Consider the following 16699-nt stretch of genomic DNA (forward strand, 5'->3'; position numbering starts at 1 on the left):
AGATCTCCCATGCTCTTGGGTAGGTAGGATCAACATAGTAAAAATGGCAATCTTACCAAAAGCAATATACAGATTCAATGTAATCCCCATCAAAACCCCAACACAATTCTTCACAGGTCTCGAAAGAACAATACTCAACTTCATATGGAAAAACAAAAACCAAGCCAGGATAGCCAAAAATTCTTGTACAATAAAGGAATTTCCAGAGGCATCACCATCCCTGACTTCAAGCTCTGCTATAGAGTTATAATAATGAAAACAGTTTGGTACTGGCACAAAAACAGACAGATGGACCAATGGAATTGAAGTGAAGACTCTGATATTAATCATACACCTACGAACACCTGAGTTTTGACAAAGAACCTAAAGTTATACAACGGAAAAAAGAAAGCATCTTCAACAAACGGTGCTGGCATAACTGGATGTCAACATGCAGAAGAATGCAAATAGATCTGTATCTATCCCCATGCATGTAAAATCAAAATATCTAAAAGAAAATCAAAATATCTAAAAAAGAAAAAAAAACAATTCCTTTGGATAATTCATTGGTTTGTAATATAATTGATGTTAATGGTTTTAAAACAAGCATGTTTCACTATGTATTTAAAGTTAGTGTTTAATGGTGTATAAAATCATTTGTCTTTGCATCATGTGCCATAATTTGACTCCCAAATTCTGCCCTGATGACCTTTATTTCTGTATTAACTCGCTGACTTGGCAAAGGGTTTGCTGTAAGTTAGTGAGGAAAATGTTCCTGTTGAGTTAAAAAGTGCAGTGTGACAATTTACAAAATGATATTATAAAAGTGCTTTTCTGTCAAAAAAGTAGGTATTCAGTAAGCATATCGTGAATGAGTGAAAATTATGCAATAGATTTGAATTAGTTACTTACGTTCCACAAAGGAAGTGAAGAGCATCCGAAACCTGCTAAGCCGACTCCCTTCATCTGCCCACATCCGTATCACTCCCACTCCTGTTTTCAGCATTACATCATTAGCCACAGTGCTACAAAACTTGGCCTTCAGATTTTCAATAGCACTGCTTCCATCATAGACCGCCACAAAATTTCTCTTGCATTCATTTGAGTGTTCCATTTGGTAATCTAAGAACCTCAAATAAATCTGTAATATCAAAACACAAGAGTTTTTAAAAAATACTTAAAATTTTTCTATTTTACGATTCTGTCAATATAGTAGACTGGATTGTAATGACTGACTGAAAAACACAATGACAGAAGGATGATACCTCAGTAGTTAAAGGCCTAAGAATAACAGTCTTACTAATGGATCCAAACATTAAGAAATCTAAAGTTTATGCTTTTTTTTTAAAACGAAGAGTATTCCTACATAATCTAATCTCATTATAATGATAATTTCATGATATTAATATATAAAGGAAATAAAAGAATTGTTCAAAGTTTTATTATTCTAACAGTTAGTTATTAGTTGGTACTTTCAGTTTTCCTGTGCATTTTATTACTTATCTATATTCAAGGCAATATCTCGTATAGTCTAGGATGACCTTGAACTCAATATCTAGCCAAAGGTGACCTTGGATTTCCAATCCTCCTCTTTCCTCCATCCCAGTGCTGAGATTACAGGCATACACCACCCCACTTGGTCTTATGCACTGCTGGGAGTCAAAACCCAGAGCTGCATCCATGGAACACAAGTGCCTCGACAGCTGAACTGCATCCCCAGCCCTTTCTGTGCCTCTCAGAACCTGAGTTTAACTGTAAGATGCACAAGATAAACACACCCCACTTCTGTAGCAGCACATCACAAGGCACATATGCAGTCTTTATCCAATCCTCACCCACACAGCACCTATCATTCACTCACAATTCCACTGCTACACACTTACGCATTTTTAAAATTCTACTCTGTAAATAACACTTTCTACTTTTTCAGACAAAACATAGGATCCATATTATAACCACTATTAGTGTTTGCTTTATTCATTTTATAAAATTTCTTAATGTTAAAATTTAAATCTTCAGACAAAAATAAACCAACTTGCAATAAATACTAAGTCAATTTTTACATTCTGTGCTACAAAGACTATGCATTAAACTCTTACAGAACCTTATAAAGCAATGTTATTTATAGCAAGAGAGATCCAACCTGCTCAGGGTCATATGGAGCAGAGAGTTTAAAAATAGATTTATTTTGATTTATGTGTATTTGTAGGTTTTTGTGTCTGTCATGTGTATGTGGGTACCCACAGAAGCCATAAAAGGTTACCATAACCCCTGGCGCTGAACTCACAGTGGCCGTGAACCTCTAATACAAATGCTGGGAACAGAGCCGGCTCCTCTGGGAGAGCAGCAAGTGATCTTATCTACTGAGCCACCTCTCCAACTCCCAAGAGTAAGAATTTGAACTCAGGTTGATTCGTGTTTAAAGTGTGTTTCTCAACTTTAAGGGAAGCCTTACATTTACACACACATACATATATTCTCACATTTTGTCTCTACTTGCCTTGATGGTGCTATAATTAAAACTTCCTTGTGTGAAAAGCAGTATTTCCTCTGACTTGTCACTGGACTCAACCTCCCAGATGTCACTCATGAGGCAGTGGTAGCCTTTCTACCCTTAAAAGGCTTAACCCAACAAAACCATGGCAAAACAGCATCCTATATAGCAAATTCCTGACTAGCCTGAACTACAATGAGACTGCCCTAAAAAACTCCCAAACCAATCAAACAAAACTACCTATAGCGAAAAATACAAAATAAGCTTGGCAAAGTGGTGTCTACCTGTAATCCTAGCACTTGGGAAGTGGAGGCAGAAGTACCAGGAATTCAGGCTTGCCTCACACGCCAAGTTCAAGGGTCACCCTGGGCTACATAATAGCCCAGTGAGAAATCAAAAGTAAAAATATTAAAAAATAATTAACATTAATATTAAAATAAAATATATTTTAAAATTATGTTTACTATTTGTCTGTGTCTTGGTTGGCTTTTGTCAACCTGACCCAAACCTAGACATCTAGGAAACAGAAACATCAATTGAGTAAATTCTTCCATCAGATTGCCTGTAGGAAAGTCTGCACAGGTTTTTCTTATTTAATGATTAATGTAGGAGGATTCAGCTTGTAGTGATATTTTGTTTGTGTTTTAACAAATAAACTTGCCTGAAGATCAGAGTGCAGAGCTAAGCCACTAGAGACCAGGGCAGAGGAATCTCTGTTAGTTCAAGGCTATCCTGGGCTACATGAGATTGAATCTGTCTAAAAGAGAAGCAGCTCACACAAAGGTGATCCTTGCGACTCCATGCCTTCAATTCCAGCACTAGGGAGGTAGAGACAGGAGTGATATGGCTGGGTGGAGAGAGATAGGAGCACATGGCAGTTTGAGGTTTGTGGGAGACAGCAGCAGTCTGGAAATGCAGTCTGAGGATAGACTCACCCCTTTAGTCTGAGCATTGGTAAAGGTAAAATAACTCTCTAGTTGCTGGCTACTATACTTCTCTGATCTTCAGTATTAACCCTATATCTGACTCTGGGTTCTTATTATTAATACCAATTAGAATTTGTAATACATCAGCCCACTGTAGGAGGTGCCATATCTGGGCAGATTACCCTTGGTACATAAGAAAGCAAACTGAGCAAGCCTGTAAGCAGTCGGGTGCTATGACTTCTGCTTCAGTTTCTGACCTGACTTCCTCAGTGATGGACTGTTATCTGGAAGTATTCAGATAAAATAAACCATTTCTAAGTATACAGAATAAGCAGCTTTCATTAATTTACTATTTATGTAATAAAAACACTCTGTTCATGGTTCTCCTCCAATAGATTGTAATGTCTTCATAGAGAAGGATCATATGCTAAATCATAAGCTAGCATATTCTTTCTCACAGAAGGTAATAATTAGGTTTTTAAAACTACAAATTAGATCAGGGTGTGAGGCAGATGGAAGGAGAGAATATTGGGAGAGACAACTGGAATCGGGGGTATCTCTGGGATGAGCTAGAAACCTAGGAATCTATGAGAGTGACTCTAGCTATGACTTCTAGCAGTAGGGGGATATGGAGCCTAAACTGGTCATTTCCTGTGGAGTGATACATCAACGCAGCCACACAGGGCCCACTCTCTGAGATAGAAGCCATGCCTAAAACTGATAGAGTGGCTCAGAGCCTAAGACTAGATAGGCCCGAGACCCTGGGGGAAATCCAACTACTACTGCTATGCTAAATGCATGAAATAATACACTCATAGATACACTCATAGACAGTGTCTTCCTCAGTCTTCCTCAGAGATGCTGCCCAGAGAAGCTACTGCAAAACCAGAGTGCTAAAACAGAACAAAGTGCAGAGTGAGAAACCTGAATACTCAGCCCTAGATGGGATGCCTTCATTAAAACCCTTTCCTCAGAGCTCAAAAAAGTGAGAGAAAAGGCAGAAAGGTTCTAAGAGCCAGGGGGAATGGAGGAAACCAAGGAAACGAAGCCTTTTAAACACAACAGGACTGACACACACAAACTCACGGACACTGTGGCAGCAAATACAGGGCCTGCATGGGTCTGTGCTAGATCAGGGTCCAGTGCTGAAAGAAGTGGATACAAGATCCCAGCCTGAACTCAGAAGTTACTTCCACTGAATAACCCCTTGCAAATAAAGGATTTTTTTTCCTTGAAAAAGGGTTTCTCTGCATAGCCCTGGCTGTCCTGGAACTCTCTGTAGACCTGGCTGGCCTCAAATTCAGAGATCTGCCTGGATTAAAGGTATGCACTGCCATGCCCAAATCATAGTGAATTTAAGTCTGTAAGTTTTATATTTTTCACCAAACTTGAGATTGTAAAAGCAAATACTTCTTCTAATGTTTATTCTGCACTAAGCTTTCTCTTCATAGATTAGATGATACAATTGCGAGAGCTTCTGAAATTGTCCCACAGTTGCCAGAGGCTCTATCAATTTGTTTTCACTCATTTATCTGTAATTTAGGTTAGATAATTTCTACCAATTCAAGTTTGATTGTGCTGACCTTCCATTATCTCCATTCTGATAGACATTATCTTCAGCAGTTCTGAAAACTTCAGACATTGTTTCGGTCTGATTCTTAAATGCCAGTTTCTCTGCTGAGTCCTATCACCACCACCCCCAACCTCCTCCCTGGTTTTGGTTACACTGATGATCTTAAGTTTTGACAATTTGATATTTGGATCCCATTAAGGTGGGGGAATCGTTAGAATCTAATTTAAGAATTAATTATATTTTCTTGGTTGTTTGTATGCATTAAACTTATTCTAGACCATTTTTGTGTTAAGACAGAATCTTGCTAAGAGGCCCTGGGTGGCCTGGAGCTTACAGTCATCCTTCTGTCTCAGCACCCCAAATGTTGGGATTATAACATGAGCTAACTTACTTGTCAATCCTAGACACTTTGCATATTATGATGTAAGACTGAAATATCCAGTAGATCACTGATTTTTGTTGTTCTCCCTAACGCCTTTGCGGGCAATCACTGCTGTTAGCTTCCCACTACAAGCTCAACCTTACTTTATGTGGTGGTCTCAATGCTGGGTGGATTTAGACCTTTGCTGTGCTCCGTAAGCTTATCCAGGTAATGCTTCTCTCAGAGACTGAGAACGTGGCTTTTTCTGTAACTTGCCATGTTGTGGCTCTGTTGTCTGCACATGCAGTGGAGGAGCAGTCAGTGCTGTCCCCTCTACTTCTGTCCAGTGTCTTCTCTAGCTGACTTGACAGTGTTCCTCCTTTCCCCAGCTTCACTGGCAAGAATGAGAGAATGTCCTCAGTTTTAGTCTCCTAAGCTATTGTGAAGAGAAAGATACAGGGTAGAAAGAGGCACAGAGAGGAAACGGGGAGATTCTATAATCCAGACATCACAATTTAGACTATTTACCAACCTATTAATAAAGTTTCCCATGATATTCTTGTGATCATCTAGAAACTCTCAACTGGAAAACTTTAAATGTGTAAAGCAGACAAAATATATAATATTTCCACGAACTATCACCTCAACTTCACTAACAATCAACTTGGCTAATTCTGTTTTGTCTTTTGTCTTTCATTATTTCTGCCCCATTATAGACAAATGTCAGACACTAATTTTATTTGTAAGTGGTTCTACATGCACCACTTTTGAAAAAATGTGGAGAGATGGCTCAGTCAATAAAGTATCAGTTATTTTTCACCAAAGTGGAAAGTTGGGCATGGTGGGCTTGCGGTACCAGCACTGGAGAGGTGGATTAGATAGGTCTCCAGAGTTGTTGAAGCCAGTTTGCTCAGTCTAACTGGTGATCCCTCGGCCAGTAAGACTATTTTCAAAGGCAAAGTGGATGGCTTTCAAGGAACCATACATGAGGCTGAACTCTGCCCCCACATGCAAATACACACACACACACAAATCCTATCCCATGCTAGTCAAAACAAATAAGCAAACTGTTAACATCAAATACACCAGTGTCCAAATTTCCAATCATCTTCTACTATCAGGAATTATTTCCTTTTATAATTTAATTCTATGAGTTTACTGGATTTAATATCTAAATCCAGTGGTTCTCTCAGTTTTGTATGTTCTGTTTATTTGGTATACTTTATGGTTGATTTGTCTTACAATAGTTAAAAAGATCTTTATTTAGGAGGCTGGAGAGAGAGAAAGAGAGAGAGCGCAGTAGTTAAGGGCACTGGCTGCTCTTCCAGAAGACTCGGCTTGGTTCCCAGCAGTCACATGGAGGCTCACAATTGTCTGTAAATACAGCTCCAGGGGATCTGATGCCCTCTTCTGACTTCTGAGGGTGCCAGATATGTACGTGGTACACTTATATACATGGAGACAAACACATACACATAAAATTTAAAAAAACCCTTTACCTATATTTGTACTGACTTTTTAAAAGATAGGATTTTCCTATGTAGCTCCAGGTGGCTTAAATTCGCTGAAGCTGGCCTTGAACTTGTCATCTTCTTGCCACTCTCTCCTGCACTTTGCAACTACAGGCATGAGATGCCACCACACCCAGCTTATTGTCATAATTTTTTCTTTTTCTTTCTTTTTTTCCTTTTTGAGACAGGGTTTGTGTAGCCTTGGCTGTCCTAGAACTAAAGAGGGTGTACCACCACTGACTGGTTTATTTTTATTTTTAGTAAACACATAGTAATTGTTCAATTCAAACTATACTATGTAATGACTAAAGCTGATAAGCATATAGCCATGACTCTAAACATTTTCCATTGTGTTAGAAATATAAAAACAACCTCTGTCATTTTTGTTGCAATACACAGAGAATTATCAACTAATTACCCTGCAGGACCCCTGTACCTGTCAGTCATCCTTTTCCTTCCTCTTCCCTGCTTTCCAGCCTGGACTCATCACTATTCTACTCTCTAATGAGACCAGCTGTTTTAGCTTCCACATGACAAGTGAGAGCGTGTAACACCCGTCTATATCTGACTAACTTAATCTTATCTAGGCTCAGAATGTCTGTACTTCATTTTCCTAGTTAAATAATAGTCTACTGTGTATATATAACCTTTTTTGTTCATTTATATATTTGTTGATTTCATAGCTTGGCTTCTGTAAACAGTACTGAAACACTAAAGTGCAATCATCTCTTTGAACACTGACTTGTCTTCCATTTGGATATATCTGGTCAGAGAGGAGCTAAAACCCATGGCAGTGCTATTTATAGTGTTCTGAGGAAGTCCTACACTGTTTTCCATAGTGGCTACAACTAATAGACATTTCCATAAACAAGGTACAGGATTTACTCTTTTCTCTGCCTCCTCAGTATTTGCTACTGAATTTTAGGTAATAGCCATTCTATTTGGTCAAATTTTGATTTGTTTTTGTGATTAATAGCGATGCTTAGCTGTTTCTGAAATCTATGGGCTATTTGTATATTTTTATTAAAAAACTCAAAGTATGTTATTTATCAAAAATGATACAGTTTAGAATTATAATATATACTGAAAAGAACAAATGCCTGGCATGTTACTCTGAGATTCAGGGACAATAAATCAATATTACCAGGTGTTCTCTGTGCTTTCAAAATTATTTTAAGTATATACCTAACAACTTTTATACTATAATTTGAATAGCTAAAATTCTTGTTTAAAGAATAAAATACACAATTAAACATAGTACTTACAAGAAACTACATTTTATGGGAATATTCAGAGAAAAACATAATTTAAAGTTTAGGTCTCCCAGTAATAGTCCCTCATGGAATCACATATGGGCATTGCTCATTTAAGGACCTATTTTGCACTGAAAATGCCTTATACCTTGATAGAGCATTAAAAGGATTTACACAAACTATACTATAAATGAACTCATTAGTAAGCATTTTTCTTTTCTATAAAGATATGTTATTTGCTTACTTATACATGTATACATTATAGGCTAGGATCTGCGTATGAGGAAGATGATGAGAACTTTTACTGAGAATAGGTGATACTGATTAAGATTATATTTTCTAAGTTTATTCATTTTCCTTCAAATTTTGTAGTTTCATTTTTCTTTTAGGATGTTCCATTTTAAATATATACCATATTTTCATTACCTATTCATGTGTTGTTGGGTAACTAAGTTAGTTCTACTTCCTTGCTATAGTGAAGAGAGCAGCAATAAACACGGGGAATACAAATATGACAGGTAAGGAGTTCCTGGGTCTGCGTCTAAGGGTAAAACAGCGGGACAGATGGCAGCCCTACCTTTAGTCCCCCCCCCCCCCCCCCCCCGCTCCTGGAATCCCCAAACTGACTTCCGTAATGGTTGTGTTCATTTGTACCCTCATGAACTATAAAAAGAGTTTTTCTTTCTTATCAGTGGCATCTATAACTAGTTAGGTTTGTTTGTTTGTTTGTTTGTTTCTTCTTTTTTTTTTTTTAGGACAGGGTTTCTCTGTGTAACAGCGCTAGCTGTCCTGGAACTCACTTTGTAGACCAGGCTAGTCTCGAACTCACAGAGATCCTCCTGCCTCTGCCTCTCGAGTGCTGGGATTAAAGGCGTGCACACCACTACCACCCGGCGAGAGGTGTATCTTAAAAACAGCTTTAAACTACATTTATATAATGACCAGGAAGGCTGAACATTTTAGAAAATAATTATTGGTCATCTGTCTATTTAGCCCATTTGCTGACTGACAGTTTTATTTATTTGGTATTTAATTCCTGCAGTTATTTTTGCATATTAGCTCCTTATCTGAGGGAAAGAGTCTCTCCCTTTCTGTAGGCTGTGTGCTCTACCGACAGTTTCCTTAGCTGTTCAGCAGTTGTTGTTGTTGTTTTTTTTGTTTTTTGCTTTTTGGTAGATCCCCTGTTGACACTTGGTGCCTCTTCCTGTGCAATTCAATTCCCGGCTTCAAACCATATTGTAGGGCTATAGTGATAACGACAGCCTTGTACTACTACAGAGAGGTCAATCAGAACCCAGGAGTAAACCACCAAAACTATGCCCACATCTAACTGACAAAGGAGTCAGAAACTTTCACTGAGGGAAAAAAGGTAGTCTATTCAATAAATGGTGCTGGTAAAACTGGACCTCTACCTGCCAAAGAATAGAATTAAATTGATATCATCCACATTATACAAAAATCAAATAAAAACTGATCAAAGACATTAATTTAGAATGTGAAGCACTGAACCTTTCAAAGAAGTCATAGGGAAACCCTCTTCAAGACCCTGCAGTGGGTGCAGGAACTTTCCAGGAAGAACTTCAATAGCACAGGAAGAGGCGCCGAATGTCAACAGGGGTCTACATAAAAAGTGCGGCTGCACAGCGGAGGGAACTGTGGGAGAGCACAGCCTACAGACATGCTGATAGACTGGTCTGCCAGCAACCCCTCAGCTGATGCTTCTCCTCTCAGATGACTCTAGGGTAGCTGACAATTACAACTAACAAGGATATTAGGCTTTTACTTATATCTGTTCTTAAAATTATCTTTTACCTTCTTGAAATTTATCATTTTTCTTTTCAGGATGAACATTAGCTCATTAAATTCAAGCTTTTCCCCCCCAAAAGATGCATGTATGGTCATAAATAGTCTTAAAACACTGTTTTAAATATATCCCACAATTTTTGATGTATTTTAATTACTAAGTTTTATATGTATTTAAACTTCCGTCCTGATTTCTTTTGTGCTATATAAATTACTAAGTAGCATATGCTTCATTTCTAAACATTTGACCTTGTGTACACATTAGTGTAACACAATTAGTTTAAACTTTCTAATGCTGCAACCCTTTAATACAGTTCCTCATGTTGTGGTGACTCCCAATCACAAAATTATTTTTGTTGTTACTTCATTACTGTAATTTTGTTACTGTTATGAACTGCAATCCTGATATGCAGGATATCTGTGTTTTCTGATGGTCTTGGGTAACCCTAGCGAAAGGGTCATTTGACCCCCAAATGGGTTTAAGACCTACAGGTTGAAAACTGCTGGTCTAATACATGTATCAATTTTGATAAGTCTAAGCTTAGAAAGAACATATACTGTCCAGATGCTGTTATCAAGACAGCACATGTTGTTTAAACCTCAAGAGCCTTAATAATTTTTTTTAACTTTTGGTCTATTAATTATTGAAGTGAAAATTTAGTTTGTGCTTTGTATACTTTGAAGCCATAATCTGTAAGATTTTAGATTATGTTTTTCTTGTGAATTGGTAACTCTAGATTCCTATTTTAATACGTAATACCTACTTTCTTTTGGTATTTTATGGGCATGTCTTACTATTTATTTATTGTATGACTCATACATTCATGTGTGTGCAGGTATGCTCACTTGTGTGTGGATGTTTAGCGGGTATTTTCCTCTCTCCATCTTATTCTTTGAGGCAGGGTCTCTCACTAAATCTGGGACTCCCCATTCCAGCTAGAGTAACTGTCTACTGGGATCTGTCTGTTCCTGCCCCTTCCATCCCAGTGCTTGGGTTATAGACATGGCCAGCCTTGCCCTCCATGGGTGCTAGGAACCAAACTTAGTTTCCTAAAGCTCACAGAGAAAGCACTTTACTCACAGAGGCAACTCCTAGACACATCTCTTACCTTCCTATCTTCAAACTCTTACACAGTTGTCCTATAAACAGGACTTACTTGGATTTTAAATGTTGCACCTAGTTCACTTATCATTTTTAGCCGAAATCCCTTAGCTTTGCTTTCATTCTTCATCCAGTCAGAAACGTAGTTACCAGCTATTATTTTTCTTACTTTCAAGACATCCATCTCCTTGGGCTTCTATTTTACTAGGGTCAATCTAAATAGCATCAAGCCAGCAAGATGGCTCAGTGGGTAAAGACACCACTGTGAAGACTGAGTTTGATTCCTGGGTCCCAAGAGGAGAAATGAGAGAACAGACTCTAGAATGTTGTTTTCCATCCTTCACATGTGTGCCAAGGCACGCATGTATCTCCTTCACATATATAATAAATAACTACATGTAATCAATAAGTGAGTAAATATCCCTTTGGAGACAATTTTCCTATTCTCGGGTTGTTTAAGTTTTTCCTGTCTGTGAGTTCAATCTCCACATCATTTAAACATATTTCTTTTTGGGAGCCACTGTGTTATGCCTTTCATCAATTCTTGAAAAAATATCTTAAGATAGTGCTACACATTCCTATTACTAAATTTCCTCAGTTTTTTAAATAGCCATTCATTTTATTATTGATGGTCTATACATGTAGTCCTTTAAAAAAATCTACCTGGTCATTTTCCTTTCTGATCTTTCTATTCCTTGTTGTAGGATACAGTTCTTGGAAATCTAAAACCCAGGAGGCTAAACTTCTTTCTCCTTGTTTTGTCTGCTTTCACCTCATGATGGACTGCGAGCAGAGGGGTTACTTAACTGGGATTGGGAGTATGTTTGGCTATTTTGGATGAATTTATTACCTTACAGTTGTGAGCTCAGGACTAGACACTCTTGTTAATTTTTGTGATCTGTACTTCCTGGACTGACCAAGCCATATCAATTCATATCCCAAACACAAAGGTAACCTTCTATGTATGAAAGCACAGAATAATGCCAGGCATGGTGGCACACACCTTTAATCCCAGCCCTTGGCAGGCAGAGGCAGGGGATCTCTGTGAGTTTGAGGTCAGCCTAGTCTACAAAGCAAGTTCCGGGACAGTTAAGACTGTTAACACAGAGAAACCCTGTCTCAAAAACAAAACAAATAAATCAAACAAACAAAACCTCACCTCACCATGGCTATGTAGCATGTTTCCTTGGTTACTCTTTCATTTCAGTCATCTCCAAGAGTTCTGACTGTGTGGGGGAATCAGCACAGGACCAAACTAGGCCCTTTGAAGTGGGGGATAGTCTGTGGGGCCACTCGCAGTGAGACCAGGATTTATCCCTAGTGTTTGAATGGAGCCCATTCTCTTTGGAGGGATACCTTGCTCAGCCTAAATATGAGGGTGTGGGAGGGATTTTGGTCCTACCTCAAAATGATGTGCTAGACTTTGTTGACTCCCCATGGAGGCCTTACCCTCTCTGAGGAGTAGATGGTGGGGGAAAGGCGAAGAGAGCTGGAGTCTGGGAGGGAGTGGGAACTAGGAATGTAAAATGAGAAAAGATTGGAAAAAATAAAATAAAATAAAAAAAACCAGTTCTGGCTGTGTAAGAGGCCTCACAATGGTTATACAAGCCCTATGCTTTATTTCTTTTTTTCAGAGTTAGTGTTAAAACTAAACTCCTGGTATGTCCATCCCTGACCCCTGGGCAGTAATGAGTAACTGAAATTGCCAGAGGCATTTGTATCAGTTTGTTTTTATTGTACTAATATACAGTTGTCTATTTTCATAAGAATTACTGGTTTTATTTTGAACTTGTATTTGCTTTCTGAGGAATACATGGTAAGTTTTGTCCAATATTTCCAAGTGTTTTTGGTCTATTTAAAAACATTTCAGGCTATTAATCATTCCCATAATTATAAATCCCATTTTTTTGTGTGGGAGAGTCAGATTTCACTTACGTAGCCCAGATTGGCCCCCAAATCATGATATGTTCTCCCAGTTCCTCTTTCTTTTCTTCCCCCTTTTTACATATGTATACATTAAGTCTAATTTTATTTCTGTTGATAATCCTAGAAGTACCAATTAAAAATAAAAGCAAAGGTAGTCAGCGATCAACCTCAGTTATTGAAAGGCACTCTTTTTCGTAGCATGTTCTATAACAGTTTCACAGGATCACAGAGGGCAGCAGTGAGAACACAGACTAGAGTGAGATTCAATGATGTGTTTCTACTTGTATGACCAACCCTTTAAGACATATTAACTTCTTCCAGCCTAAATGTCCTTGCCAGAAAAGGGGGTTTCTTCTGAAGACATTTTGGACATATGTGCGTGTCATGTCTGTACATGTGTAGCCAGTAACTTCCTCTCTTGATATTATCTAGTTATTTTTTGAGATAGGGTTTCTCACTGAACCTTGGAGCTCCCCCTCTGAGCTGGACCTGCTGAGTAGCACGCCTCTGGGAGTCGCCTGTCTCCCTCCCTCCTTGTACGGAAGTGACAGAGGTGCCCTATCACAAAGGGCCCTGATTATGTGGGTGCTGGGAATCTGAACTCAGGTCCTCATGACTGCACAGGGAGCACTCTACTCACCAAGCCATCTTCCCCGGGCCCTTAAAACACAGAAACAAAATGAAACCAACCAAATAAACAAAAAACCAAACCCAACAAGTGGTTGATCAATACTTGTATTCATCAGTTAGGACTCCACAGATTTTTTTAAAAACTGTAATACTCCCAGATTAAAAATCTTAATATGGAGTTGATAAGATGGCTCAGCAGGTAAAAAGATTGCTGTGCAATCCCAATAATCTGAATTTAACTCCCAGAACCCATAAAGGTGGAAGGAGAAAACCAACTGCATGAAGTTGTCCTCTGACTTCCAAAGGTGTGCTGTGGCATGTATGACTTTGTGCACACAATACTTAAAAATTAAAGAAGAATCTTAATATATGTATAACATTTTTAATTGTTTCTATCTCAGTTTATTTAACTGCAAAACCACTATGGTCTTAGTAGGTGCCCAATAGAGGAAATGAAACAAAAAATTTAGAGTCACAAATATTTACATGATTCAAACGGTACAATATAGAAATCATGTCTCTTTAGGGCCTTCTCTGAGTAAGTCAACATATAATAAACAATACCTTAGCTTTTGGGGTGGCTTTAATTGTCCAAATGCAGTCAACTGCTTGGCCAGGTTTTGTTTTTTCTTCTTGTTCTACCTGGCTAGAACGTATTATTCCATCAGCTCCTGAGAGCTCAAACTGGCAATCTAGAAAAAAAAGAAAAGATATTCAAAGAAAAATAAAACTAATAAAAAGTGTCACAGGAAGAAAAAGTAATATACTAAACCTGGGATGGGATTTAAAATACCTCCAAGGTAAGTAAAGTCTGGATCTGCAACAGAAAAGAGAAGAAAGTCATTGGTGCTGAGCTACTTTCAGTCCTAACTTAGATCTTCACCACATCGCAACATTAAGAGGCCTTTTCATTGATAGATGCTGCATATCCCTAGTCATCTGTGACAATGCTTATGGGGTTGACATTTAATAAAAATGTATACACTTTTTATTTCATTATGCATGCTTTACTACTGGAAATATTAACTGTCAAATGTAATAGTTAGTCCACTAACATATGAACAGATGAATAAAATATGGTACATTTAATAAAATGGAATACCATTAGTCTTAAAAGGATATACTTCCTTTGTGTTGAGCTATGTTTTCTAAAATATTTGCTTTAATTAGTAGTAGTGATATTTGCAAAATAAATAGTTCATATTTAATCATGGTCAAATGTTCTTTTTAAATATATTACACAGATGCCTCAACATTTATTTCTAAGTTAAAATAGAATTACAAATATAAGACTCTATATGTTGTTAAAGAATATTATTTCAAGGTGTGTCACATTTGTTTATGCTCTGCAACAATATCTACTCTGAAAAAACTAATTTACATACATGGTTTCTCCAAGTAAGAGGGCACTCAATTCTTACTAAAACTATCTTTAATTGAAGATACTTCAGCAAGTTACCAAATTACATATTGGAAAGTGGAGAAATAAACTATTGGCTTAACTTTAAATACATTTCAGTGATTATTCTTTTTAAACTAAAACTAAATTCACCCTTGTTTAAAGAGTCAACTAGTGGACACCAGTTCTTTTGTAAAAAAAAAAAAAAAAGAAAAATCAAAGCAGTATCTTAAACTATACTGGGGAAAAGCTATAGGATCTTTTTGGAAAATTAATCAGATTTTTTTTCTTTTTGGAAATATTTATTTATTTAGAGATAGGGTCTCTTTTTGCAGCTTTTTCAGGCTGGCCTTGAACTCACAAGTTATCTATCTACTTTGCTACTGCAATGTGTATAGGCTGGCCTTAAACTCTCTATGTAGTGTGTAAATGAAAATACGCCTTTACATAACAGCAAATAAACACAGCTGCACTTTAGCTCATTATGTATTGATATGAGTTTGTTTTCTCAGTTTAGAGATAAAACTGGGGAATCCCTGTCCTACAGAAAAAGGAAATAAGACACATTAGAAGAAATAACCTAGGAAACTAAATATTGTCCTGGATTTGCTACTATATAGAAAAGTACTTAATTCCTAAGCTTCCTCTATAAATTCTATAAAACAGAATATTATGTAATATTTATGCTATTTCCATTAGTATAAAATTTAATGTAGGTAGTACCAGAAGACCTATAAGGTACAAAGATAAAATATTCCAGAAATTTCAAGCAGTTTTACCTATAAACTATATAAAAATTTCTCATGGTATGTAAAAAGCACAAAACCAAACCAAACCAAACCAAACCACTTTCGTTCAAAGTGAGTGTCTTTACATATAAAGTTAGATGATTTAAGTTAGTTAATTAGGGGTGTGCGCATCAGAGGACAACTTGCAGAAGTCAGTTCTCTCCTGCCACCTTGTGGGAGTCTGTGGATTAAATACAGCTTGACTGGCCTATGTGCAAATGCTTCTACCTGCTGAGCCATCTTTCCAGCCCTAAATTTGGTTGATTATTAAAAAATATTTTTAAAAGACTCGTAAAAATTGTGTATGTATATAGAGGCCAGAGGTCTACTTGGGCATCTTCCTCTATCATGCTCCAGTTTTTTGTCTTGTTTTAATAAGAAAGAGATCTCTCACTGAATTTAACAATTCTCTCACAGAACCTAGAGCCTGAAGTTTTTGGCTGGACCAGCGGGTCAGAACTGCTAGGATCTACTTGGTCTCTGCGTTCCAGTGCTGGGGCTACAGGTATATGCACTACACACAGCTGTGCATTTTTACATCGAAGTATAGTCCTTCAAGTGCACAGCAAGCAGTTTAATCACTGGAACTTCTTCCCAGACCCTGAAAAAAACCACGTTTTACTGTCTATTTTGTTGTTTCAGGAACTTATAACTCGTAAAGATGTGATTCATATATAAGATTTTGTAATAGCATTCCTGACACTAAAATGATTACTTCAGTTAATTTAGGCTGTAAACATTACATGCCTGACCTATTTAAGCAAATGACTTTTTTACACTTTGTTAGAAATGGCTGATTCAGCTCTGTGAACAAATTTACAGGGAGAATATCCTTTGCATCACTGAGTCAGCCATTCTTAACTTTGCCATTTTGAGAAAACAAGTTACTACATTCTACTTGTAATAAATTCCAAATAAAACATACCATGTTAACTATGGTTTTTGAGACAGTCT

At 37.4% G+C, this 16699-nt stretch overlaps 1 protein-coding gene across 2 annotated transcripts in view; it reads right to left on the bottom strand.

Annotated features, from left to right (window-relative positions):
- The window catches only part of Neto2 (neuropilin and tolloid like 2), a 55845-nt gene that overhangs the window by 10849 nt on the left and 28297 nt on the right, over window positions 1-16699 (bottom strand). The window contains exons 5-7 of one of the 2 annotated variants that reach the window (XM_085682046.2): window positions 14352-14375; window positions 14123-14250; window positions 892-1120 (exon numbers count right to left, since the gene is read on the bottom strand). In XM_085682046.2, coding sequence (XP_085538172.1) covers window positions 892-1120; window positions 14123-14250; window positions 14352-14375 — 381 coding nt within the window. Of the gene's footprint in view, window positions 1-891; window positions 1121-14122; window positions 14251-14330; window positions 14376-16699 lie in introns of both variants that reach the window. The other variant, XM_085682045.2, reaches the window with a different exon arrangement.

Source organism: Myodes glareolus, chromosome 22, assembly GCF_982192425.1.
Source record: "Myodes glareolus chromosome 22, mMyoGla1.1, whole genome shotgun sequence".
Classification (NCBI taxonomy): domain Eukaryota; kingdom Metazoa; phylum Chordata; class Mammalia; order Rodentia; family Cricetidae; genus Myodes; species Myodes glareolus.